A 27,937-nucleotide genomic window follows, 5' to 3' on the forward strand; every position below is an offset into this window, starting at 1 on the left:
GTGTTTTAAAACCAAGCCAATCAAAATTATTTGAAGACACCAAATCGACTACTAGAAGCACTGTATACTTTGAAAGTCCCTAAAAAAAAAAAAGCAAGAAATGGTGTTTTGAGATTTTGGCCTTCACAAATCAGAATTTTGACACTTCCCATTTGAGGGTTTTGGAAATTGTATTGTTCCAGTATTCACATTGTTGTTCAGACAGGAAATTATTTCCACTCTGTGGGCTAGGATCCATTAACTCTGTCTTCTTTAGGCTAGTTTTTCAGCAGAGAAATCATTCTTTTTAGAATTTTCTTATTATGTTTGATGATAGGGCTTCAGCCAAACATTCCTGTGAAGGTAGGAGTTATTTTTTTTCTAAACTAAGGTCAGTGTTTTTAGCTGTCTTTTTTTCATATGTGTCTTTCCCTTTCTGGAAAGAACCCTTGGATGCCCAAATATTTAGTTTCTGTGGTCTGCTTTTCAGATCCTCACTTAACTGAAAAATGTAATATATATGTGAGGCTGAAGCACAAGACTTTGTTTACCTTAGGGTGAACCTGGACACTGTTAGTAAGAAAAAGGAACCTATTTCTTCTGGCTCTTACTCCAGCAGAAGTGCCTGTTGGGCAAGTGAAAGAAACATTGACCACCATCATTCCTGTCACCGAAAAAATAATACAATGTTAAATCATTTGTATTCATGTGCCTTGCTGCTGACTTGTCCAACAGTAATGGCTACTTCACTGACAATGGTAATTTGAAATCAGACTTCTAACACATCAAGCTAATAATTGGGGAGAGGAAAAGAGAATGACTGTCTCATGGCCAGTAGAGAAGGGGTAGCCTCCTGCTGAGGGTTATCAGTCGTTAATAACTCATAAAGGTGACACATGGCTTTTATTTTTACAGCCATAACCTGTACTCTCTATTGCACTATAATCCATGCTTAGAGCAGTTTCTAATCCACATAGGCATCCTAGAGCAGTGCTATACCAGAAAGGAAGGCTTGGCAAAAGGAGAGCTCTATTGGTGCAGGAGTTCAAATTTGAGGGAAATAAAAACAGTGTGACACTCCGAATACATACATTATCGACTGTGGAGCATACGCTCTTCAAGTTCAGCCCGTTGAGAATTTCCCCAGCCAACATTCCACAAACTCGCCAACAAAGTAGTTAGCAAGTTGAATATAGGTACTTCAGTTCTGATAAGGAAGGCATTGGTCACACTTGAGACTTAAAGGGAAATCCTCATGTAAGAACACTCTTCCCTGAATGTATCAGGTTTTTTTAAACCATCAAAGCATATTTTTCTGACAAGATCCTTAGTAATTGAAAGAAACAAGACTGGAAATGGAAAACTCTGAACCAAGATCCCTTGTTTGTGGGTGGTAAATATACCTGCGTACTCATTAAGAGTTTTGTACTTTCACAAAAGTTTCAAGGTGGCCTTATCATGCTTCACCTAAAAGAGTATACAGCTGGCTCCTTTGAGAAAGAAATGTTTCTAAAGGGTGTAAAAACACTGAGTGGCAAGTTGAACGGTCCTCCTTAGCAACAATGAATGTGTGTTTGGATTAAATGCAGCAATTTGTGGGGATGTTAGAGAAGACTTTGTAAGATGTGTATTCTGCAGAGCTTTCGTGCGACTACCATTGGAGAACTTGTGATCTGCATTGCTATATCTTAAATCATTTACCCCTAGCTCATCTGCAAAAAGTAATCCGAACCTCACAGTTTCTGACTTTTCACTCAATGGGTCCCTTGCTGATGAAGAATCTCATAAGACCTTTGACTACAAGAAAGGAAAGGGGGTTTCTTATAATGTAGCTTGAATAACTAATGATTTAAGATGCCTTTGTTGCATAAGTAATGACACTTCCAAAAGGTGCAACTATAACTAGTCTTCAGTTAGAGACAAAATGGACTAACAGGACCAGAGGAAAACCTTTACCATCAATTGTTGTGTGAGAACTCTCAGTAAGCACCAGACAGTGACTTAGCCTGCTCTTGCTGCTCATTGCCACAATGCGAGGATCATTATCCGCAACCTTCCCACACAGTATAGTTAGACTTTGCAAAAGAACAAAAGATAAGTTCCAAAACACCACAGTTACATGGGAATGTAATTATGTTATTTGTTTGTCATGAAGCAAAGTCAAAATAGTTTCTGTCCATAATGGATCTAAAGACTGCAAAAATGGATTCAAATAGGAAAAGTCTAGATTTACTCAAAATGATATCAATAAGATTGACTGTGCACCATAAATTTATATACAGCCGCTTTTTCTGTATTTATTTTCTAAAACAGACGAGGGCTGTGTACTTTTAAGACTTGCAGTCAACATTACCTTTACAAGTTTCTATAATTGAGCTTAACCTTTCACATGCTATTTTAACTTGATGAGATTAGTGGTAGATTTCCAACCAAACTATGGGATATTGTTATACTCCTGCGTGGACTACTGGCTAATTAAATCCAGCTCAGTCAAAACATGGCACAAGATCTGCATAGAAAACAGAATGCTATATTCAGATTTTGCCAAACTTGACTGATTCGTAATCGACCAGGTACCACCAATGCTGAACTTGTGAGTAGTTCTGGACACACAGGTAGCACAGATATATATTAGGGGGGGGGGTTATGCTTAAAATATCCTGTACTGCAGTTGTCTGTTCCAGTTGATGGTGTAGGAGAAAATACATTTCGAAGGGGTAGTCTTTGACATTCCTTCCTCCACAGTTGATCATGACAGATCCTTTGATTGTGGCTCTCACATTGGAGATCTGACTGTACAAGGAAAAATGGTAGTTACATGGTAATTGGTAAAAGCCGTATGATATAAACGTATTGTGGCTGAGAGGTCTCAAAATTTTAATGGTTAACAAAACATTGATCTTTATTCAGATTCAAAGGAACAATGTCCCTATGATGTATTATTTGAACAAGACTGAAGGAGCAAGACCCAGAATCATCTTTCAGGAGGATCAGATTGTTTGAATTGGCACCTAGCCTGGAATCTCCATATAAAGGTCATCAACTTTCCAACCCTGCAGAATAGATTGTCTGTTATCTCCTGGAAGAATACATGAATTTTTAATGATGAGGTTCTTAAGGAAATTATTTTGTTTTCCAGGGCACCACATCTTCACTTTTTTGCTAATGTAAGAAATGCAAACTGTAGTTAATTCTTGAGAATTCCAAGGAAATGCCAGTTTGACATACTGACAAGAAGAGGTTCTCTGTGCTATTACAGTAATTCAGTCACTGGCCCAGGTGGTCATCAAGTTGCAGCACACAAATCAAGAATGCTCATCATTGCTTGTAGCTTCCCATATCTATTCTGTTATACCACTCTTGTGCTGGAGCTTCCATGCCAGCCATATCTATTGTCTGGATTTCAGGCATGATCCGACGTGGCTGTGTACCGTTGAGGAAGTAGCATTCCTCTCTGTCTGTATAATGGACATTTCTGTCCTCCTGCGGTTGCATGAGCATCTTGGAGTAAGCAAAGTAAGTCCTTAAGTGAAAGATATTCTGTATTTAGTGGTTGTAATGCCTGTTATTATCTGCATAAATGTGGCCTCCAGTTTTCCTCTAAAATCATACATCTGGCTACTAATAGAGCATGTCACAAAGTCTTTCTCTGGAAATTATTTTCAACATCACTATGATTATGAAGAAAGATTTTTTCACAGGGTCTGAAAGTTTTCCCTCCTGCTAAGAGACCTTTAAATATGGTCCTGTCCTAATGTTTGTGCTCTCTTTTCAACGCATACATAAATTAGACCGGTTCACATTCATTCCGAAGCAGTGTTCTCTGCTTACCTTCATCTTAACTCCTTCCATGCTCGTGACGGAACCGCTCCGGCACGAGCATCGGTTGAGCTGTGCTCATGACGGAGCGGTTCCGTCATGGCCCGCTTGGCGCGCCTGCGCGGCGCGAATTCCGCGCCTGCGCTGGATGTTCCATTGAGCAGGCGGGGCCATGACGGAACCGCTCCGTCATGAGCACAGCTCAACCGAGGCTCGTGACGGAGCGGTTCCGTCACGTGCATGTGAGTGCCGCTTGGCCCCCCCTGCCCCCTAGCGCTGCAGCGGAATTGCCGCCCCAGCGAAGGGGTTAAAAAGAACCCTTTGTAAAAACAAAAGATTTTTGGAAATCAAAGATATTTGTCAATTATGAGTGGGCCATTACCAGCTTAGAATCTTCATCAGTATTTCGCTAGGAGGATAGAATTTTGCAATATCGCTTGTTATCAAAATGCCATTAGATCTCTTCAGGGACAACCACAAATCTCATTCCACAAGAGGTAAGTCAGCTTTTGCTGTCCTTCTGAGATGTTGTCCCAGTTGCAGAAATTTACCACACCTCGGACTTCAAAAACAAATTGATGAATGGAAGGCTTGAATTAATGTCAGCCACTGATAGTCGCTTGGGCGACATCCCAACACATAGGTTTTCGCCCACCATGCCACCTCAGTTTAGACCCAGCCTTATGCAAACAGTCTTGACCAGGCTCCAATGCAATCAGTCCATCCCAAACTGCCAAGCCAGTTCCTCCCCAAACTGGAACGCAAGCAGCCCAGGACTGGTTTCGCCCTTACTAGGGCTCTTTAACCAGGCATAGCTTTGTTCTAGTGAGCAAGGAACCCACGTCTGGGCCTTCCCTTCACACTTAGGGCTTCAAAAACAAAGTGATGGGTGGAATGCTTAAATTAATCTCATCCACTAACAGTTTGGGTTGGACTGTTCCCATTGAAGCAGTGTCAAGACTGATTTGCATATGGTTGAGTCCAAACTGAGGTGGCATGGTGTGCAAAATAACTATGGATGGGGCTGCAGCCCCCAGTGTTCATCAGTGGCTGACATTAATTCAAGCATGCCGACCATCACTTTTTTGGATAGCTTTTTGAAATTTACAACACACCCTACTGGTGATCAGTCCCAATTTTTTGCAAAATTTAGTATATTGACTCGTACTCCAGAACTGTCAGTTTCTTAAGTATTTCTGCAACTTGTTTTCCTGTTTTGTTTAATTCTTCCTGTTTTGTTTTAATTGTTTTTATTATTTTATATAAATAGGTTTAATAAGCAAACAACTTTTCATGGAAGCAGACAAACTGCCAATGCATATGACAGCGCCCCACCAGAAACTGTTTCATTGGTAAACTAGCAACAAAGAAGGTACACAAAGTTCCCCGGAAGGACTGGATCGAAAGGAAAGTGTGTGTGGTGTAGAAGCAAAAACCAAGAGGGAAGGAGGAGGTGGGAATTCCCTCTTGGGAACTAAAACCCTCACACACCCAGCAAGCTAGGTGTCATGCTTCAGCATATGTGTCCTTCTCCTCGTCAGACTGGCGCTGCAATGTCCGACGGGCACCCGCGAAGGGGCTCTTTAGCGGAGATCTTTTGTTCCAGCCATATGGTGCATGCGTGTGAGAGGGCAAGTGAATGTGTAGTCGTGAATAAGTGGTGATTAGTTAAAAAAATGTGGGTTAGTCCACAAGGGACTTTATTAATGTGGCTAACTCTTTTGATTAAAATGGTGGAAGGGGAGATAGACGCCACAAATATATGCGGCGAAGATATCTGCAACCCTCAGGTTAGGTCGACATGTTTCTTTCTAATCTAGCAATTCCTCAGGACCTTAGTGCTCGTAGTACACAGTGAATTAAAAACTTTATACAACCTTGGGTCTTAAGGTCTGTAGTGGGACAGGCCAATTGGTCCTGCCTTGAGTAATGCAACCTAAAAAGAAGGGAATGCAACAGGAGGGATATTAGGATAACACTCCTATGTAAATTAGGTGCATACTTCTACACAAAACAAAATACACACACTTGTAGAAAACATTAAAAAGACTCATGAGGAGTCTACTTGAAGGAAGATGGACAAGGAACGCTTACCCTAAGCAAATCCCTAAGGTTCTTCACAGTCTGCTCTGAGGGACCTGCACAGAAGAGTCAGGGACCTAAGAGAAGAAGGGGGAAGGGGACAGGACAATTTGTATCCTCAAACATGTGTCGGTGACCGGTCGTGGTAAAGACCACTAGCAACCGGGACAGGTAACCCCACAACACTACTGGTGTCCACTGTACACATCGCAGACCACCAGTGGTGGCAATATCAGCCCGCTCGAATAGATTCAAGGAGGGCAGGCGCTATTGTTCTGGCGATGGTCGCCATGGCAAAACAAGGGGCAACATCAAGCTCCCCGCGTCCCACACCGTCAGCAGAGACTGAAAGTATGAGGACCCGAGGAGAGACCGCACCCAAGTCTGTCCACCAGCGAGCATCACGCCAACAAGCAACGACGGTGAGACCTCAGAATCCCGTTAAAGCTGTAATGCCCCCAATTAAGTGGTAACAGTAAGCACAGGGGACCCCTGCAAGTCAAGGCATCACTGGCCTCGGCCGATATCGTGGTACAGAACCCGAAGAGGTCCGACGCAGATCCGATGAAACTTACCCAGACGGTGTGCGGTCTTCCTGCAAACCTACCCCCACGCGTAATCCGGAAGGGTTCTGGAGCGACTGGTGTGGAAGTCGCAGGGAGCGAGGAGTTCTTATACCCTGTGCCGCCATGATCCAACGAATCTTGCGGGGGCGTGGTTACACGGTCAGTATCCGCACATGCGCATTGGTGGGCCGGTGGGGCTGGTATCGGTCTCAATTTACAGACTGCAAAAGACGGGTTTAGCCGTCGGCCATGTTGGGGTTGAAAAATTTTCCCGGAGGGTGGAGAGAAGAAGGACCCAACGGGCTTGTGGGACGATATTCCCAGGGTTGTTAACTTGGTGAGTTAATAACTGGCAGAATGTCTTTTACTAAGCAATTCAATGATCTAATCTCGAAAGGAGGCCCAGGGTACAGAGTCGTTGAGGCCCACTACGTCCAGTCTCAGGCGATGTACCCACCTCTGTTCAGTCCTGAATAAACCCTGATTGGTGATGCCAGGGCGACTTTCAAGAACCAACCAGCGGATGCTGTCAGCTGTATGACCCTTTTGGTTATAGTGTTGTTACAGTTTGGTGTGTATTTTGAGACATCTTATATTGCTTTTGTGCTCTTGGATACGCAGTTTCACTTGTCTCATCGTCATTCCTATATAATGTTGGTTACAGGGACATGTGCGAAGGTAAATGCATTTGGTGCTGTTACAATTAGTGTGTCTGCGTATTTGCCAGGTAAAGGTATTGGTGAGTTGGATCTCTTTAGTCATACTGGTCTGTGGGCACACTGCACACCCCCCACAAGGAAAGTGACCCTGTACTGGTGGGAGGTCCCATAGTGTGCTCTGATTATTTGTGTTCATTCTCTTTGGTCTAGTGTGGACCAGTGCATCCTTTAAATTAGGGGTGCGTTTAAACGCGAATCTTGGGTGTGGAAAATTCAAACCACCAGAGTTAATTATGCCCCAATGTTTATTGATAGTTTTCTTTAAAAAGGATGAGTTATTAGTGAATGTAGTAACAGAAGTGATCACATCTTCGGGTTCTTTTACTCTAGTCTCCAGTAAGACTTCCCTTGGATTGTTAGCTGCCCTTTTGTAGGAGTTTCTGATTAATCTGGTGGGGTAACCCCTGTCTTGCAGTTTATGTTGGAGGACAGTAGCTTCCTGTTTGAAATCAGCTAAGGTGGAACAGTTCCTACGAATTCTGAGAAACCGTCCAAAAGGGAGGTTATCCCTCAGTGCTCTTGGATGGTGACTTCCGTACGGAAGCAGACTGTTTCTGTTTGTATTTTTACGGTAGAGTGTGGTGTTCAGACTGTCTACCTCCAAGTTGATCTTCAGATCTAGAAAGGGGATTGACATATCAGAGATAGTCCCTCTGAACTTGAGGTAAGGATTTTGTTCATTGATCCAGGTACAAAAGGTTTCACATGACAGACGATCTCCCTTCCAAAAAATGAGGATGTTGTCAATGAAAGGATTTCTGATAACTCTCTCCTCAAATGTAGCCATTGGTAAACTACCCTCGCCCCCTCAACCCCCAACATTCTGCATGCCAAATTTTACACATCTCTAGTACCTCACCTAGACCCATCCCTTCAATATAATGTAAACAAAACAATCAAATGCTGACCGCGAACGCTCCTGCTCGGAGGTTGTGCTTATTAACCAGAGCTCAAAGTTCAATATTTAGTTCTTGATCGCTCAGCCCCATCTTTCCCCCCACATTTCCTTCCACTAGAGGGCCCTCTCTCTATATCACCAACACATATAAGACTAGTCCGCATTTTCAATCCCAGCCATTGGCCTCTTCAGATAGTGAACACCATCATGCACCTCCATGAATAGCAGACTCCAAAATCAATTCATCTCACACCCCCTATTCAGGCTGCCTAGTGCAAGGAGGATCATTCAGTCACTGTATAGTATTAGCCCATAAATCGGATCATAAATAATTGTTCATATTTGTTCAAGGCATATGAGCTGCAGATTACACACTGTGCATAGATCACCACCTAGTGTTGGGCCCGGATGTTTGCAGTTTGTTTTTGTCCTGAAAAGTTCTTTGGAAGTCGCAAGATAGGTGACTCCTCCTTTGGAACACATTGCGCATGGGCATCGGCTCCATCCTCAGATTGTTTTTTTCCGCCATCGGGCTCGGATGTGTTTCCTGCGCTCCGGTGTGGAACCGAATTTCCTTCGGCGCGCAATCCTCACCCAGTTTGACGGTATTGTTTCAATCGCGCTCCCCATCGACACGATTCTGCACCACTTCGAAGTCTTCAATTCCGGTCGTCGACGAAGGCCTTCGGGCCTACCTGGGCCTTACTCTCTGGCTCATGGAAAGGACGCCATTCAAGAAGTTTCCTCAATGTGGGTCGAAGTTTCCCCACACCTATCTACATGAGGTGTGCAACCTTTGCCTCTCACCGGAGCACAAGGCCAAAGACTGTTCCACTTGTGCCTCCTTCCGCTCCAAAAAGACAATTCGGGACCGACTAACTCGAAGGGCCATGGCTCGCTCGTCTGCTTCGATCCCCGATGACATCTTTGCAGAGGGCGTCGACGTGCCAGAACATCAGGCCGAATAAAGTGCCAGCTCCTCTGATGCCGAAGACTCAGACGTCGAGGACATCACTCCAGCTCAACAGGTCGTAAGTTAGAACGTCGACCCCAACCCTTCCTCGACACCCTCAAAAAAGGCCTCAGTCACACCCTCACCTTCAGGCCCAGGTGCACACGAGAGACTGCTTCCCACGCCCTGCCTTCGGGCCCGGCAAAGAAGCCTACTAAGCCTTTAGGCAGCTCGGGCTCGAGTCAAGAAGAAGCCATCTTCCTCAGCCACGACGACCGCTGCTCCGACACTCAAGCACTCTGCACCGAAGACTGGCACAGGCTCATCGATGGCAAAACCGCATTCGGAGCCGAGTAAAAAAGCGCCTAAAGGTCCCGACTCACACGCTTCGGAGCTGAATAACACCCGGAACCGAAAAAACACGTTCCGGTAAAAGCCATTTGAAAAGGTCATAGTTCCAAGCCAAAAGACCCTACACCAGCTACCGAGTCGGTGCCGAAAAAACCTCCGGAACCAAAAACTTCGACCCCGAAGTATCTGCCCCACTCAGAAGAGTTTTTTACACCGTATCCTTCTCAAAAGACTCTTATAAGGGATCCTAAGACTGGCCAACTAGCTCTTAGCTCCAAGAAGAGACCACTAGAGCCGCCTGCAACTCCTCCTCTTCCAAAAAAGAAAAAAGACATTGCAACCTCTCCATTAAGGGTCCCTTCTCCAACACCTCCCCATACTATTCCTCCTACACCTCCTCCACCACATCATTCGCCTACACCATCCACTAATCCAGATGATGATGTAAATACAGACTCTGATGACACAGGTGGGGATACACATAACCCAGTAGGGACCAATAGTCCCCCTCAGTTACCTAATCCATGGGATGATTATAACACCGCTAATGTGCCTTATGTCGCTCAAAACGATGTATATCCTTCCAGGCCTTCCCCACCAGAAGACACTATAGGTTTTAACGTACTAGTCCAGAGAGCTGCCAAGTACCATGGGTTGATTTGCACACCGATGCTGTGGAGGAAGATTTCTTATTGGATACTTTTGATACTACACAAAGGTCCACTGCCATTTTGCGATGCAAGGGGTCATTAAGCACGCAACAGAGGTATTTAAAGATCCTGTCTGGGCTCGGGTCCTCAACCCTCACATTCAGAAAGAATACAAAACTGCCCCTACAGACCCAGTTTACATTAGAAGTCCAGCACCACTAGATTCTTTAGTAGTACCCAATGCACGTAAACGTGCTAATTCACAAACATCAGGTGAGGCCTCACCACCAGATAAAGAATCTAAACTCCTTAATGTCTCTGGTAAGCGCACAGCGTCACAGGCAGCTAATATATGGCGCATCGCCAATACTCAAGCGCTATTGGCAAGATATGACAGGGCACATTATGATGAACTTGAATCCATAATGCAGCATCTACCAGATAAATATAAAAACCGGGCCAATGAACTCATACAGGAAGGTAAAAATATCACCAATACTTCCATTCGTTGCGCCCTAGATACCGCAGATACTGCCTCAAGGGCAATTAATACTAGTGTCCTTCTGCATAGGCATGCCTGGCTGCGTATTTCAGGTTTCAAACCTGAAGTGCAAAATTCCATCCTCAATCAGCCATTTGATGAGCAACACCTATTTGGCCCTAATGTCGATGTATCTTTAGAGAAAATTAAAAAAGACACAGACACAGCTAAATCTATGGGAGCCTTGCAATTGCAAGCTCCCAGACGTTCTTTTCGGCGCTTATCATATAGAGGCAACACAAGAGGCTACGCCTCCGATAGCCCCGCCACTTCTTATAAAACCCCTAGTCAATCCAGATTCACCAAGGGCTACCAAAGAGGGGGTTATAGGGGTAACAACAACAAAGGCAGAGGCAAAACCAACAAGTCCCGCTCCTCCTCCACCCCTACCTTCCTCCGCTTCCCCCCCACCATTCCACTCCTGTGGGGGAAGACTACAACAATTCCTTCCTGCCTGGACCAACATCACATCAGACAGGTGGGTGTGACAAATTATTCAATCAGGTTACTATCTAAAACTAACATCTACCCCCGCCAAACATACCACCCAAACAGCGTCCAATGTCACAAGAACATCTATCACTGCTAAAGCAAGAAGTAATATCCTTGGTAGAAAAAAGTGCAATAGAACCAGTTCCTCTGCACCAACAAAACAAGGGAGTTTACTCACTATACTTTCTTATCCTAAAGAAGGACGGCTCTATAAGGCCTATTCTAGACCTCAGACCGCTAAACATATACATACAGTCAGACCATTTTCACATGGTCACACTTCAACAAGTCCTTCCTCTCCTGTAACAAAACGACTTCCTTGCTACTTTAGATCTCAAGGACGCATACTTCCACATTCCCATTCACAAAGCTCACAGGAAGTATCTTAGATTTGTAATAGACGGGCAGCACTAGCAATTCAAAGTACTCCCATTCGGAGTCACAACAGCACCAAGGGTATTCGCCAAGCAGTAGTGGCGGCACATTTATGAAGACAACACATCCATGTCTTCCCTTACCTCGATGACTGGCTCATAAAAGCCAGCTCATTGAACCAGTGTGTGGAACACACCCATACCACCGTCCAACTGCTCCACAACTTGGGGTTCACAATAAACCACACCAAGGCTCCTCTGCAACCATCCAAAGTACAACAGTACCTTAGTGCCACAATAACACCTCAACAGCGCTAGCTTATCCAACTCCAGTAAGAATAGCCAGCATGCAAGCTCTTATCACAAAGTTTCAGCCACAACACTCACTTCCAGCAAGAGTGTTCATGCAACTCATAGGGATGATGGCCTCTTGCATTTTCATAGTGCCCCATGCAAGACTTCAAATGCGTCCTCTTCAAGAGTTCTTATCACGTCAATGGAACCGGGCTCAAGGTCAATTAACAGACCTAGTGTTGGTGGACGGTCTGACTCATCGCTCTCTGCAGTGGTGGAACACGAAAAACCTTTCCAAAGGGCGACCGTTCCTAGAGCCAGTTCCTCAAATAGTCTTGACAGCGGACGCATCGCTCTCCGGCTGGGGAGCACACCTACTGCAACACACCATGCACCACAACAAAAGTTACTCCATATCACTCATCTGGAGTTATTCGCTATATTTCTAGCACTGAAAGCGTTCCAAAAGCAAGTATCAAACAAAGCTGTGTTAGTCCGCACAGGCAACATGACAGCCATGTATTACATACAGAAACAGGGCGGAACAGACTCCCTGCAACTCTCTCAACTGGCACAGGACATATGGCAGTGGGCTATACCTCAGAACATATTCTGTCTAGCCCAGCATGTTCTAGGAGTACAAAATACCATGGCAGATCTGTTAAGTTGTCAAACACAACAGATGTGGGGACAACCTCAGATAGACCTCTTTGCAACACACGAAAACGCCAAATGCACAGGCTTCGCCGCCAGATATCCACACCCACTGTCCAAAGGCAATGCGATATAGATGAACTGGTCTAACAGATTTGCGTACGCTTTTCCACCTCTACCACTCATGCCACTAGTAGTTCGCAAACTACAGCAGCATTTTCTGACCCTCATCCTAGTTGCTCCAAAGTGGGCCAGAAAGCCGTGGTACACCACACTTCTACAACTGTCTGTAGTACCGCACCAAAAATTACACTTGTCTCCACACCTTTTAACACAGAACCGTAGAGAGGTCAGGCACCCGGACCCAGCTCAGCTCAACCTTGCGATCTGACTCCTGAAATCCTAGAATTTGGATATATTAACCTTCCGCCAGACTGCATGAATGTCATAAAAGAAGCTAGACGTCCAGCCACTAGAGCATGCTTTGCAGCTAAGTGGAAACGCTTTGTAATATATTGTCGCAACAACAATTTTAATCCCCTGGCCGTGTCTATTCAACACATCAAAGGATACTTACTGCACCTCCGAAGATGTAACTTAGCTTACACGTCTATTAGACTGCATCTTGCTGCCATGGCAGCATATCTTCAAAACAGACAGCATCTATCTCTGTTCAGAGTACCTGCTATTAAAGCCTTTATGGAAGGCCTTAAAAAAATAATTCCTCCCAGAGTACCACCTTCACCTGTGTGGAATTTAAACATTGTTCTCACACGGCTAATGGGACCTCCCTTCGAACCATTACATAAATGTGAACTACAATTTTTAACATGGAAAGTTGCGTTCCTAGTAGCTATTACTTCTCTGCGGAGAGTTTGTGAAATACAAGAATTAACCATTCAAGAACCTTTCTTGCAAATGCATCAGAATAAGGTCGTTCTCCGTACTAATCCAAAATTCCTGCCCAAAGTCCTTTCTCCCTTCCACCTCAATCAATCTGTGTAACTGCCCGTTTTCTTCTCGCAGTCACAGACAGTAGTAGAAAGAGCTCTTCATACCCTAGATGTCAATAGAGCATTGCTGCACAATCCTTTCGTAAGACCAAACAACTTTTTGTGTCTTTCTCACCACCACACAAGGGTAATCCCATATCAAAATCTTGGACAGCTAGATGGATTGTCAAATGCATACAGATTTGCTACCACAAAGCTAAACGTACGTTATCTGTTCCTTCTAAAGGCCACTCTACAAGGAAAAATAGGGGTTTCAATGGCATTTTTAGGGAACGTTCCCATAGATGACATCTGCAGAGCAGCTACACGGTCTACACCACACATATTCCCAAAACACTATTGTGTAGATGTGCAAACCAAACAACAAGCTAATTTGGGCCAGGCTGTTCTCAAAACATTATTACAAAAGACTGCAACAGATAGGGGTGGTCGCCGATAAGAGTGGGTACTGCTATTCAATCTATGCACAGTGTGTAATCTGCAGCTCATATGCCTCAAACGGAAAATTATCCTTACCAGTATGCATCTGTTCTTGGAATGTAGAGCTGCGGAATTACACACGCCCACCCGCCTCCCCAGCTACCCTTGTCTGTTCCAGTGTTATCTTAATTACATACAGCTTACGTGGACATCCTTCCTTTTCTTGCAAAGCTCCATCATTTCCCTGATGGCGATAACAATCTGAGGATGGAGCCAATGCCCATGCGCAATGTGGTCCAAAGGAGGAGTCACCTATCTTGTGACTTCCAAAGAACTTTTCAGGACAAAAACAAACTGCAAACATCCAGGCCCAACACTAGGTGGCGATCTATGCACCGCGTGTAACTCTGCAGCTCTACATGCCAAGAACAGATGCATACTGGTAAGTAGCATTTTCCTTTCAACTCTCCTCTTTTTTGTCCTGTAGATCTCTTTAGACGTAGCCCAGTTCACCATATCCCTACCATCTGCCAGTAGTTTGTCCCTTAGTACTTAGCCACTGCATAGCTGTACATCTTTTCGCAAGTACGGTACGCAGCATTAGGAATTTCCTACTTAGACGGCCTTTAGCCTCCTTGCGATAAAGCCAAAATAAACATTGTTTTATTATGAATGTTATAGGCCTGTTAATCCCAATCCATGCTATACCATATAATTTAATTAAGCCAGTCAAATCAAATCAAAATAAGCTTTATTCGTTTTTTTTTTGTTTAAACCCATAAAAGCAGCAAGAAAAAATACATACATGTATAAATAACTCAGCATTTCATTTACAAGGTACAAAAGGAACCAACTATTAAAACAAACTAAAAATCAATTTGACGATTCAGCTGAAAGAAAAAGGTACGTGCAAAATTGAAGGGGATGGAGGGGTAATAGCACAAGGTTCATGGAATCCCCTTTCACCAAGAATTATAGTTCAATGACATTTGCCTTGGGAACGGATGGTATCGGAGGTCGGGATAGAAGTCATACAAGTCCCAGATGCAAATGGGGCCATCTCCCTCTTTGGGCTGGGAAGATCGTAGGTAGGGGACAATGTTCCTACTCTTGAATTTAATTAAAATCAGGTCGCCCGAGATGTCTTTGGACGACGTACCTAGCCACCCCACCCTCCTGACACTCAGGATTCCACCATCTAGAGCAGGTGGCAATGGTCTGTTTTGTTTTAGCCAGGAAATGGCTTTGTTTTGCAGGTCCTGGTGTGTTTCAAATTTGCCCTGGCTAGGTGCAGGTACCCCAGAGAGAACAGTCACGTATGGGGCAGCTTCTGGAGGTAAGTTAATCCGATTCCTTCTTTCTAGAGCGGTCCTGGGAACTCTATGGGGTACAGGTACAGGTACGGAGTTAAAAGTAATGTTCCGGCCTCTTGGATTAGGTGTAGTCATGGGGGGTTCTAGAGTTTGAACTTTCGTGCGTGTCGTGGGCTTGGACTTTTCATTGTTGATGGGGGGAATGGGATGAATGGATGTAGCAGTTTTTTCAGTTGGAATATAGTTCCTTAATATTGCTTTTTCGATACTGGTCAACCTGTCCCCCAGATCGTTGATTTTTGTGACCAGGGTTGATAGAGCAGATATTAAAAGTTCCTCAATCTGGGCCAGTAAGGTCAGTTGAAGTGGTGAAAGAGAGTCATGTATTCTGTTCACAGCCTCAATCGGCAATAATATCGGTGGGTTGGAGGGAGATAGTGAGGGGCTAGTGCACATTTTGTCGGCATTAAAAGAATTCTCAGTGTCATTATCTTTTTCCTCATCAACATCTCTACCCACTATAGGGGGGGTAGATACGTCCTGGACGTAATTCGTACCACACAAGGCATTCAGCTCCTCCCAGATGGACATGATGAGAGGGGATCAGAGCTGCAACAGCCACAATACACAGTACAATGTGAGATCAAATAAGGAGGTAAAATAAAACAACTCGGTACCTACTCCTTCGTAGAAGCCAAGAGGGGTGGCCCGTCCCGGCCTCCTTGTGCCTCTGAGGGCCACAGAGGGCCCGCCCTTTGCCCGGGCTTCGCCCGGCGTCCCGCGGAGCAGAGCGCAGCTTTGAGGCGCCTCCTGGCGCACTTGTGAGGTCGCGATGCAGCGCCGCCGCTGAGGCTGCCGGGAGATGTAGTCCCGGGGTGGCGGCGCTGTGGACAGCAAGGAATGACTCGTGGCGGCTGCAGTGGGGGCCTCCTCGCCTCCCCCATACAATTAGGTATGTGTCCCCCCGCTCCGCCGAGCAGAGCGCAGCTTTTAGGCGCCTCCTGGCGCACTTGTGAGTTTGCGATGCAGTGCCGCCGCTGAGGCTGCCGGGAGATGTATTTCCGGGGCGGCGGCGCTGTGGACAGCAAGGAATGACTCCTGGCGGTGGCGGCTGCAGTGGGGGCCTCCTCGCCTCCCCCCTTCAATTAGGTATGTGTCCCCCTGCTCCGCCGAGCAGAGCGCAGCTTTGAGGCGCCTCCTGGCGCACTTGTGAGGTCGCGATGCAGCGCCGCCGCTGAGGCTGCCGGGAGATGTAGTCCCGGGGCGGCGGTGCTGTGGACAGCAAGGAATGACTCCTGGCGGTGGCGGCTGCAGTGGGGGCCTCCTCGCCTCCCCCCTTCAATTAGGTATGTGTCCCCCTAAGCCAGTCTCTGTAGTCTGGCCTCTAGGGTAGTGCCAGGCACGTGTTGGACATATTTTGTTTAGTGTAATGGCAGTCAAGTAGGTCATATACAAGTAAATATATTGCACAAGAGAAAACCTGGCATTGGTAGACAATGTCTTTACCTAAAGGCAGCCTCTATCCCATTTCTTATGTGTAAGTGGTTCATCAAGAGCCTCCTGCCATCTGTCAAATGCCTTCAATCTTGTAATGGGTTTGTCTGCTTTTAGTGCTGTATAGGTTTATCATTTTATTTTGCATTCTGACAACGCTGGCATTTGTCATTATCTGTGTGGGCTCTGGAGCATCTGGGAACAACGGCTATATTTTGCATACCATTACTGCAATTTTGTATTTAAGAAATTCTCCAGCCTCAGTCCCAGTCGACTTACTGGTCTGCACAAAAGGCACACATCTGTCTGTCGGGTACAGGTCAACCAGTGTTAGACAATGTGCCCCTCTCAATGAATCTGTAGACAAAATATTAGAAATATGTGCAAAGGGGTGTATACGCCATATACGCATGCAAAGTGCAAATGGTGGGCACTTAACACTTTCAACTGCATGATCCAATACATGTCGAATAATATATGTGAGCCAGAGACCCACTGACCGCCGCCACCTCACACCTCACCATCCCCTCATCTGTAAGTTCTCCAGAGGGCCGTTCAAATGTGAAACATTCAATAATATATTTTCCCACTTATCCCCCTCATCTAGCCAATGTACATCATGTTGCTGATGTGCAGACAGATAGCAAAGTTTCAGTTCCGGGAGTTTCAGGACTCCCTTATACCATTCCCGTTTTAAGAGTAGCTAATTTGACTCCACTCCTTTCAACCCGAGAGCAGCTCAACTAGTAGTTTATTAAGATTCTTCCTGTTATTTTCATTAGCCCTCGCTTATAGTGAAGTAATGTACCTGCTATTTTTTATTCCTTACTTTTTGGTAGAAAAAAATCATATTTTACACATATCTTTGTGCTTGTGGAGGTGCGTGTGCCTATGGCTCAACAACATTAGGAAATAAGGAAATGCCCCTTACATCTGGAATGCCCTCCCCAAAGACCTACGATGCAACCCTTCATACACCAGCTTTAAAATGGCCTAAAAATGCACCTCCTCCAAAAATATTGGGGCTCTTTACCTGCGCCTTAAATTCGATCTTCCAGATCTTATGTTGTTAACTCTTTGCTCTGACTATCTGTTTATGATATGTATAATTTCAAGCCGTTCTCTCTCTGTTTTACCTGCTGTTATTCCATGATGTTGTAATTTTGTTTTACCGTAACTACCTCGGTCATGTAAAGCGCTCTGATGTTTTGTTATTCCATGATGCTGTCATTTGCTTCTTACCGTAACTAGCTCTATCATGTAAAGCACTCTGATACCTCTGGGTCCAGCCAGCGCTATATAAAACCTCTAAAATAAATAAATAAAATAATTTGAGAAAGAACTGAGTCATTGGTCATTCTGCTTCTCCATGATGTACCTGTTCTTTGAAGTAATGAAAACCCCACTCTCCTCTCTGTTTAAACAAGTTTATTAGTTAGATTTTTAGCAGTTTTTACCCTACTTTGTCGTGCTCATCAAAAATGGACTGCCTGTTCTCAGTCTTGCACTGGGCTTGTGAAACTCTGAGTAAACTTAAAGGGGTAGTGTCAAGCTCCCATGCCCTTTACAGGACTTCAGTTTAATTCCAGTTGCCAAGGTTTCAAAAATGACAAAAAACATTGCCTCATATAAGCATATTTCCTCTAAGGAGTTTTTGAAAATAAAAATGTTATATATTTAAAATGTGTTCCGCAACAAGAACTGTTATTTAGTAACCTCTTGTTTCAGGGAAACGAATGCAGAGGAGTAGGTTTGGTTACAGGTATCGTAAACGGAGGTGAGGAAATAATTTAGGGTTCAGTTTACATCAGAAAACTGTATTAATATCTATACATCAGAAGCTGTATTTATATCAGTAGGTCTAGCAAAAAGCAGTGCTGTCTAGCCAGACCAAAAAACAATTACTTCAGTGTGCTGCTTTACTCTTTTGCCTGAGTTGACAAAAATCATTGACTTGCATCAACAATAATGTTCACGTAATCACTAGAAAAGATTTTTAAATGTATTAGTAACAAAACAAATGCTGCAACTTTGCTTAATCTAATTTCAATTGATATGGTTGATTCATATCATTGAAATGTTGTGACATTGATTTCTTTTTCCCCCACTCTTTCACATGTAGTTGCAGCAGTCATCCTATGTGTCCATAGCAAGCAATACTAGTTTCACCGGAAATTCCAGCATTCAGACTCAAGCGCGAGTACCATACAATGGGTAAGAATTTAGATATGTTTATTTTTAAGAACATATGTACATTTGATTTTTTTTAACCTCTGCCATGCTCGGCCGTCACGCCTCACGGTGGGCATGTGCACAGAACGGCCCCCGGCCATCAGAATCCCCGCCCACTAATGGAGACGCCCGCACAGCACAGGAATTCCCCACACACGGAAGGGGTTAAAGTACTTGTGAACATGATTTCTGTCAATAAATGTACTTGAATGTGTTTTCTGAATTATTTGAGTTTATGAAGCTTACTTGTCTACTTTTAATAAAACAGTTTACCACACATAACCAACCTATTGTGGCCTTTATAGCAGGTGTCATTCATGCTTGTTGCTAACACCCAAGTTGAGCAGCATTTCATTGAAGGATATAGGATGGTCAAGTCCTCCCCCAAAATGAATAGTCCATTGTATTTCGTCATTTAGAATAAACTTAGATTTCAATTAAACTTTAATAGCTCAGCGTTTTTTATCACCCCATATGGCTGGCCTAAGTGGCTACTATCTCTAGAGCATGGACAGTGCCCTGTTCACGTCTTAGTGTTTCAAATATGCAGAGCTTAATTTGTGAACACCACGTGCCGATTCCGGAAGCTTTGCTCAAAAGCCAGCGGCCTGTGCCATTAAAAGTTGGTGCGCCGAATACCAAGGCTGATAATCTTTAATCCACTACCAGATACTCTGTCCCTTTTTATCGCTTTTTGCAGGTTCTTGCTTTGTTTGTGAGGATTTTGCCATTTTTATTTCCTCAGTCTCTCCGATCTGTGGGTCTTTTCTTTTCTTGCACTCAGAAAATATCTGATAGCTAAAGTAAGTGCTGATGCTCTTCACCAGTAAACACCAGCTCTCAAGTTAAGCACTACAAGTATATGTCTTTTGCAACACAAGTTACACAAAAGTGAGGGAAGATAATCGCTAGCAATGCTAGGGGTGTTGAATTGGCTGGCTGTTTTCTCAGTTTTGCAATCCTGGAAATGCACACCCATATTGTGTTCTGATGTGTATGGTCCACCATAAAGCATATGAAAGGCTTAAGATGTTATTTAATGCTCAAATGATTTAACAGTCAGAAAAACAAACCTAACTTTTCCGTTTCTTTCCTCTTTTTCAGAATAATTTCATCTGAGTCTGCGAATCGACCAAGGAAGCCGTGCAATTGTACAAAGTCTCTATGTTTGAAACTGTAAGTGATATTGTAACTAATTCCTTGTGACATATTTGTTGAAAATAAAAATCCAAATGCAGGCACTTTATGTCCTGGGTAGTCAGTGATATTATCAAGTCTGATTGGACAAGTAGAAGAGTTCTTCGCTTCCTTTAACAATATTTAGGCAGAGGTTTGGGGCGGTCTGAATTGTACTCTACTTCTTCTAAGCCCAGGAAGGCCACCACAGATTTTTTTTCTTAAGCTTTCTGATATTTTCAGACATCTTCCTGCGGTCACCAGCCTAACTTGGGAAACTGGAAGAACTCTTAATTCTTGCCTTTTGGCGCTGAAATCGAAAACCTGGTTCCTGAGCTGGTAGCCTGCTCCATCCCATCTTCTCCAGGCTAAATTTGAACATCCTGCCCATGAAAACCTTTAAGTAGTTTCAGTATGTTGTACGTGGCGTAGAACTTTTGATGGTCACTACAAGAAGGTTAATTGCTAGATACACCCTGTCAGTAATAAAATGAATTTACCTGTCATTTTGGAGAGTGAATTTGTAAAGCATAGCATATGGCTTTAAATTTCAACAGCTTCTGATTGCAAAGGATTTCAGTTGATTATATTAATGTTCCCTTGGTCCTTTTTCCCCTCCCTTTATCATGACACTGATAAACTTGTGCCGGTGTCCTTCAGTCTATGCCTTTGTATCCGTGCTTTCCCTTGGTTATCAGTGCCTCTATCATTGTCTCTTTGTATTTCTATACTATCATGTGTATTCCAGTTAGGTAGTATTTGTTTGGTAGTTTAATGATCAGTGGAAAACCTAATTGCAGTGATCCCAAATGCTGATGGTAGTCCCTGATTACACAAAGTAGCCGAAAACTTTGGGTACTATGGGCAGAAATAGACTTGGTAAGTGAATAGTGGTAGTCCGAATGCAAGAGGGATGAGTCTGCTTAGCAGTTGATGATTTTCAGTTTAGCTTTGAATTATTGTATCAGCATGGCTTTATTGTAAATCATCAGGGTGTAATGTTACAGAGGTCTATTGATGTGGGACAGACGTCTGAGACCCCGTTATATTCCTTGGTCTGGGTTTCACTGATAGATTACATGGATAGAGGGCAAGGGAAAGATTTGTTTCTACTGTTTAATGTTGTCTTCAAAGTGTAAGTGTGCTGAACTTCTAACTAAGCATTTCAGGTTTAGCTGAGTATTTTTAAAAAAAAAAGCTTTTTCGTATGGTTTGGTCACTGACTGGAGTAGAGACATACCGTAGACAAAGAGGAAGTTAACAAGTGAGCCATGCCGTGGCTCTGATGGAGGAGGATGGCAACATTAGTTACTTTCATTTAGTAGAAAAAGGTCTTTAGTATTGCTTCCTGTATGCAGAGGTTGAATAAGAGTTCGATTTCTCACATGACTTAAATATCTTGCTTTGCCAAAGGAGCTGGCAGAGGACATATGATTTGCATATTTCCATGATCCTCCAGACGGAAAACCTTGTAATATAATTCAGTTTTAAATTAAGGTGCAGAAGAGGAAATGTGTAGTAACTGAGCACCTCCTACTCTGTCAAAATCTATGCTATTTTGAAAGTATGATGTCCCTTGCATATGTGTAATGCTTAATAATCAGGGAAAGCTAAACAAATAAGCACTGAAAGAGATGTCCTCAATATTTAGTTTTAAGAATGATCTTCAGACTGGTTCAGGTAAAAAGTCAGCTTTTATACGCAGTGCAATGTATTTTCTTTTTCTCTCTCTGATTACCTGCACTTTAATCATAGTGCAATGGTACATCTATTAAACCTTGTATTAAAATAGGGGCATACAAATTAGAAATTGGATGGAGCTGGAACACAGATGTGGTCTTTCAAATGTATACATGGAGGATAACCTATATCCGGTCTTACTCACCTACCTGTCAGTTGTGTTATGATGTGTTGTATAATTGTGAGGTTTGAAGAAAATATAGTGTATTGTATTGAGGATGAAAATTTAAGGAAGAGTTAAGGCTGAACTGGCCCTGGTATTTAAATTTTTTTGAATAGATAGATTTCATTCAGGATTGAATCCCTCGAGTCATTTAGAAAATTACCTTAACTGACCTTGTTGGCCTGTGGTTTGCGCACAGTGGCTCAACGTAGATGTTGACGATGGGTGGGAGCCCTGTGTGACTGGAAACATGCAGAAGGTTGAGGGGAGAATAGTTCTCAAATGTTTATACCCTGTGAGAAAGATACTTCAGATAGCATTGAGTTGAACCAGTTGACAAAGTGTCTAAAACGTATGTCACTTTTTACTTAAACAATAGATTTGAAGAAACTGAAGCGTGCTTCCTAAAGGTTCAGAACAATCTGCAGATTTATTTTTCCCCAAAAATGTTTGGGGTTTGGGACTGAGCTACTGTTATATGGTTGCTGATCTAAAGGGTTATTGTGGGACCTACTTATGCTTTTCTTGGGGGAGTGTAGTGACCACTGTTGTGATGATCTTGTAGATATAGATTTGAAGAAACTGAAGCGTGCTTCCTAAAGGTTCAGAACAATCTGCAGATTTATTTTTCCCCAAAAATGTTTGGGGCTGAGCTACTGTTATATGGTTGCTGATCTAAAGGGTTATTGTGGGACCTACTTATGCTTTTCTTGGGGGAGTGTAGTGACCACTGTTGTGATGATCTTGTAGATGAGACTACCTGCTGCGGTATTTAGGTGTACTTAACCTAGGTGGTCATTGAGCTTGGTCTTGAAGTTGCTATACATTTTTGGTTTGAGTAGAAAGAGGTAGGTTTTGTTTTGACTGTGTTGGTGGGTTGCAGGATCAGGCACATAAGGTCAACAAAGGATAGTTTTCTACCTTAGTTTTGTTGTGGAGAAGTGCATCAATAAGAAACCCTATGAATGCATAACCATTGTTGAAGGGGTTTAGAGTAGGGCTTGGTGAGAGTTTCCTTTATATCTCCTCCTCAGTCAGATGGTTTCTGTAGTAACAGTATAGTACTCGGACATTATGTACTCAAATAGGGAGGCAGAGGGTTCTGAGAACAACTTTTGTCATGGGTGTAGTAGGTGTAGTTTAGCATAAGAGTTTGAGTGTCATATGTGTCCTTTATGGCAGATCTTGTAATAAATGCACATCATTGGTGTGATTGTCTACTTATAGCACTAGTAATACTTGAATGTTGATGTTGACCTTTTGGAAATGCTAGACATACCCCGCACCTCCCACCCGGTGTTCCACATATTCATCTTCTATTTCCTTAGGGTGTAGATATGGCGAGCGAGTGGAAGGAGGTAGCCAACTCTTACCATGTGAATTAGTAGAAATGTCCCTGCCAGTATGTTAGTTTGTTTTTTCTCTCAGTACTCAACATGGAATCCAACAAAGCTGATATGCAGCATTGGTGCTCCAGTTTAGTGTTGTTTTGACCTCTCGGTTTTAAATTTCTATTGTACAATAGTTGCTATGGGACCAATCAGCCTGACTTGCCGTGCTGACCAAGCTCCGCTTATTTAAACCTGCTTCCTCCTTGGCTTCGGAAACGGTGTGTTACTATTTCCCTAAAGACAAGCCTGTCTGCACCAAAAACTGGCATGTGATCTATTCTGGTGCATGCTCATGGGTACTGAGGAAGTTCATAATATTTGCCTATGAATCATGTTTTCAGTTTCTATTTTTGGTAAATTCTGGTGGGGTTTTTTCAGTGTTTTCAATATCTTAAAAAACAGTTATCAGTGGTTACATATTTTCGCGCCACTAAAAACAACAGAAAGTGTTTTTCCTGTGTTTATGGAACGTTTTGCTTTTATTATTGCTTGCTTTCTGCACTGAAAGAACATGGTATATAGACAGTGTACTTATAGTTGTATATGAGGTCCAAACAGATTTTTGCAAATTAATCTTATTGTAGTACATCATACAATACTTCTTCAGTGAGTCTTTGGGTCATGTGCGCTCGCTCTTTCCTTCCCATGTAATCTTCTGTGAAAAGCCCCTCTCAGCATTCATAGCCCCTTGGGCTGAGAACCATCAGCTAAGGGACACAGTTGGGATGACTCTTTCTTTGATGCTACATAAAGCACAAAATGATAAATATTTGCATTTTAGTTCCTGTGCATAAGAAAACAGTGCACCAGAATGGACTAAAAAGTCAATAGCATCCCTCATTAACTCTGAAGATGGTAAAGATGCTTTCAGCATACCATCTAACAAATGGCAAGGATCTCCTACAGGGAATCACTTCACTTCAGCTCGGGTATCAATTTTGACAGGTCATCACACAACTTTTTTATATACGTAGCTGAATCACTGCAAATACAAACAATATCACTCCAATCTTTGTTGAACTTGGAAACAACCTTTTTTGCAGAGCATTACAAGTGACACTGAGTTCAATGCTTTTCAAAAGTCTGGTGTCATGTTTTCACCACTATCCCAGATGCTTGGTGATATACCTTGTATTGAATGTTTAAAGCCTGAGGTGTTGGCAATTCACCTACTATCACTACTGACCCACTAATAAACTATGGTCTGATGTATTAAGGGTTTTTACCCATTCTCTGTGGGTAAATGTGATGACACATATTAGGAAAGATTTTTATGAAACCAGCCATTTTACCTATCAGTGAAAGATCAAATGCTGCCAAAATATCAAATATGAGTTTGATATTTTCTGAATCTCTACAGTTTATAAAATAATTAAACTAGGCCTAAAACATGAAACTAACCCCTGCATCTTTAGACCAAAGACCACAAAACTGAAAAAAGTAAAAGGAAGAAGAAACAACATTTCAGTGGCATTCCTAAAGAACAAAACTCAAGCAGAATAATGTTAGCCAGTCTTCCTTACTGCTAGCTTGTATAACAAAGTTACATTGTGTTGACACCTTCAGAAAGAAAAAAATGACTCTTTCACTCTTTTTCCTTTCTTTGAATGGCATTTAGTTTGTGGTTGTGCAGGTGTTTTTTCAGTGTTTATATGTTTTCACCGGTGAGGGCTATTTATCTTTCAGTGGGATTTTATCAGTTATTATAGGTAGAAGATGTGGCTCATGTAGGCATCGTTTTCTGAACATCTAGAAGTAAACTTAGGAACAGGAGAGCTGGCAGCAGTGTTTTATAGGAGGATATGGAGTCTGGAGGTGTCTGACTGCACAGTGATCTTTGTTGCTACAAATCCTGATACCTGGGCTTTGAGAAAACAAAAGTCTAGAAAGCTGTCAGTAGAGGAGTATGACATCATGGAGGTGCCGCCTGCTCTGCACTGGAACAGTGGTCAGAGTTCAGCTGCAAACCTGCTGGCCACTACACAGCAACATTCAGTGAACTCTGGTCTGAAGCCATATGAGGTTAGCTAGGCTCTTAAAACAGAAATGAAGTAGGACCTAGTGGTCCTGGACCAAGTGAATGGTGACATTTGAATATTAAGTGGCTTACCATGGCTCGAGCATGTCATAGTTAGAGCATTCATCACAGTAAAGAGCATAGAGGTAGGGGACAGCACTTTTACTGCTTTAGTACCCTCTGGTGTCAAACAGTTTAAGTGCAGCAAAATCCAGTGTTTTCCAGTTTCTACTGAAAACCAAATATTCCCTTCTATGGAGTTTTATCAATTATAATCTGTTTTAACTGGGAACCAGAAACCCTAGAAATCTTGCTGGGAAATTTTTATTTCATTTTCTAGCGGTCCGTATTATCACTACCCTCAATCAGAAATGTATACTATTGATTTCTGCTGGCTCTGTCTCCTCTTAAAAGACAAATGCTATAGCCACTTGCTTATTTAAGAAGGCAAATACATACCGCTTTGTGTTCCCTAATTGCCACCCAATTTCTCATCTGTTTATCTGTAATAATCCCAAAATACAAAATTTGCCTGAAATCCCGTGTGCACTGTGATCCATTACAGGCTAGTTTTCATAAGGTTTGTGGTGACCTGGGTTTTTCTCTTGTTCCTTAAGGTTTAAGCATCATTATGCTGTTAGGCCTCGCTGCAGCTTTTAATCAATCAATCAAAGACATTTCTAGAGCGCACTACTTACCCGGAGGGTCTCAAGGCGCTTGGGGGGGAGGGGGGGGGGTGCTGCTACTGCTCGAACAGCCAGGTCTTGAGCTTCTTCCTGAAGGAGAGGTGGTCTTGGGTCAGGCGCAGGTCGGGAGGGAGGGAGTTCCAGGTCTTGGCGGCCAGGTAGGAGAAGGACCTTCCTGCTGTTGTCGTTCTTCGGATGCGGGGGACGGCGGCGAGGGCGTGACTGGCTGATCGGAGGTGGCGTTTGGGAGCGTAGAAGTTGATGCAGTTGTTGAGGTAGCTCGGGCCTTGATCGTGTAGGGCTTTGTGTGCGTGGGTGAGGAGACGGAAGGTGATTCTTTTGTTGACGGGGAGCCAATGCAGGTCTCTCAGATGTCCGGAGATGTGGCTGCTTCGTGGGATGTCGAGGATGAGTCTGGCTGAGGCGTTCTGGATCCGCTGGAGTCTCTTCTGGAGCTTGGCGGTGGTTCCGGCGTAGAGGGCGTTGCCGTAGTCCAGTCGGCTGGTGACGAGGGCCTGGGTGACCGTCTTCCTGGTCTCGGTGGGGATCCACCCGAAGATCTTCCGTAGCATGCGCAGGATGTTGAAGCACGACGAGGAGACGGCGTTGACTTGTCTGGTCATGGAGAGGGAGGAGTCCAGGATGAAGCCCAGGTTGCGTGCGTGGTCTGTCGGTTTGGGTGCGGTGCCCAGGGCGGGGGGCCACCAGGAGTCGTCCCAGGCGGAGGGCGAGGAGCCCAGGATGAGGACTTCCGTCTTGTCTGAGTTCAGTTTCAGGCGGCTGGTCGTCATCCACTCGGCTACATCTTTCATCCCTTCGTGAAGGTTGGCTCTGGCGGCGGCGGGGTCGTTGGTCAGGGAGAGGATCAGCTGGGTGTCGTCGGCGTAGGAGATGATGTTGAGGTTGTGTTGGCGTGCGATGGCCGCGAGGGGGCTCATGTAGACGTTGAAGAGGGTGGGGCTCAGCGAGGATCCTTGAGGGACGCCGCAGATGACTTCGGTGGCCTCTGACTTGTACGGTGGTAGACGGACTCTCTGTGTTCTTCCGTCGAGGAAGGAGACGATCCATTCCAGTGCCTTCTCCTGGATTCCGACGTTGCTGAGGCGCTGCACTAGGGTGCGGTGGCAGACAGTGTCGAATGCCGCGGAGAGGTCTAGGAGGATGAGGGCCGCTGTTTCTCCGTTGTCCATCAGGGCTCGGATGTCATCGGTGGCAGCGATAAGGGCGGTCTCGGTGCTGTGGTTGGCTCGGAAGCCAGACTGTGAGGGGTCGAGGGATCCATTCGTCTGGAGGAAGGCGGCCAGCTGTTTGTTGACGTCTTCTCGATGACTTTGGCTGGAAACGGGAGGAGCGAGATGGGGCGGTAATTCTTGAGTTCGGTGGGGTCCGCTGTTGGTTTCTTGAGTAGAGCGCTGAGTTCGGCGTGCTTCCAGCTCTCCGGGAAGGTGGCGGTGTCGAAGGAGGTGTTGATGATGTCCCGCAGGTGGGGTGCGATGACAGCGTCGGCCTTGTTAAAGACGTGGTGAGGGCAGGGGTCGGTCGGAGATCCGGAGTAGATGGAGTTCATCATGCGGACGGTGTCTTCGGTGCTGATCGGAGTCCAGGCGCGGAGGGTGATGGTGGGCGGCGTTGCTGCGGTCGTGGCGTGCGTCGGTTGAATGCTGAAGCTGTTGTGTATGTCCGCGATCTTGTTGTGGAAGTAGGAGGCGAGGGAGTTGCAGAGGTCTTGCGATGGGGTGATGTCGTTGTTTCCGGCGTTGGGGTTGGAGAGCTCTTTCACGATGTTGAAGAGTTCCTTGTAGTTGTGTGCGTTGTTGTCCAGCCGGTCCTTGAATGCAGTTTTCTTGGTGGCGCGGATCAGTTGGTGGTGCTTCCGGGTGGCAAGCTTGAGGGTGGTCATGTTGTCCGGTGTTGGTTCCCT

The 27,937-nt window shown here is 44.3% G+C and overlaps 1 protein-coding gene across 4 annotated transcripts in view; it reads left to right on the forward strand.

The window, feature by feature from the left end:
* The window catches only part of LIN54 (lin-54 DREAM MuvB core complex component), a 620,706-nt gene that overhangs the window by 473,413 nt on the left and 119,356 nt on the right, over positions 1–27,937 (forward strand). For all 4 annotated transcript variants that reach the window (XM_086961987.1, XM_086961989.1, XM_086961988.1 and 1 more), the window contains 2 exons: positions 18,734–18,825; positions 19,948–20,019. In XM_086961987.1, coding sequence (XP_086818113.1) covers positions 18,734–18,825; positions 19,948–20,019 — 164 coding nt within the window. The remainder of the gene's footprint in view (positions 1–18,733; positions 18,826–19,947; positions 20,020–27,937) is intronic.

This window comes from Lissotriton vulgaris, chromosome 3_1 (genome assembly GCF_964263255.1).
Source record: "Lissotriton vulgaris chromosome 3_1, aLisVul1.2, whole genome shotgun sequence".
Classification (NCBI taxonomy): Eukaryota; Metazoa; Chordata; class Amphibia; order Caudata; family Salamandridae; genus Lissotriton; species Lissotriton vulgaris.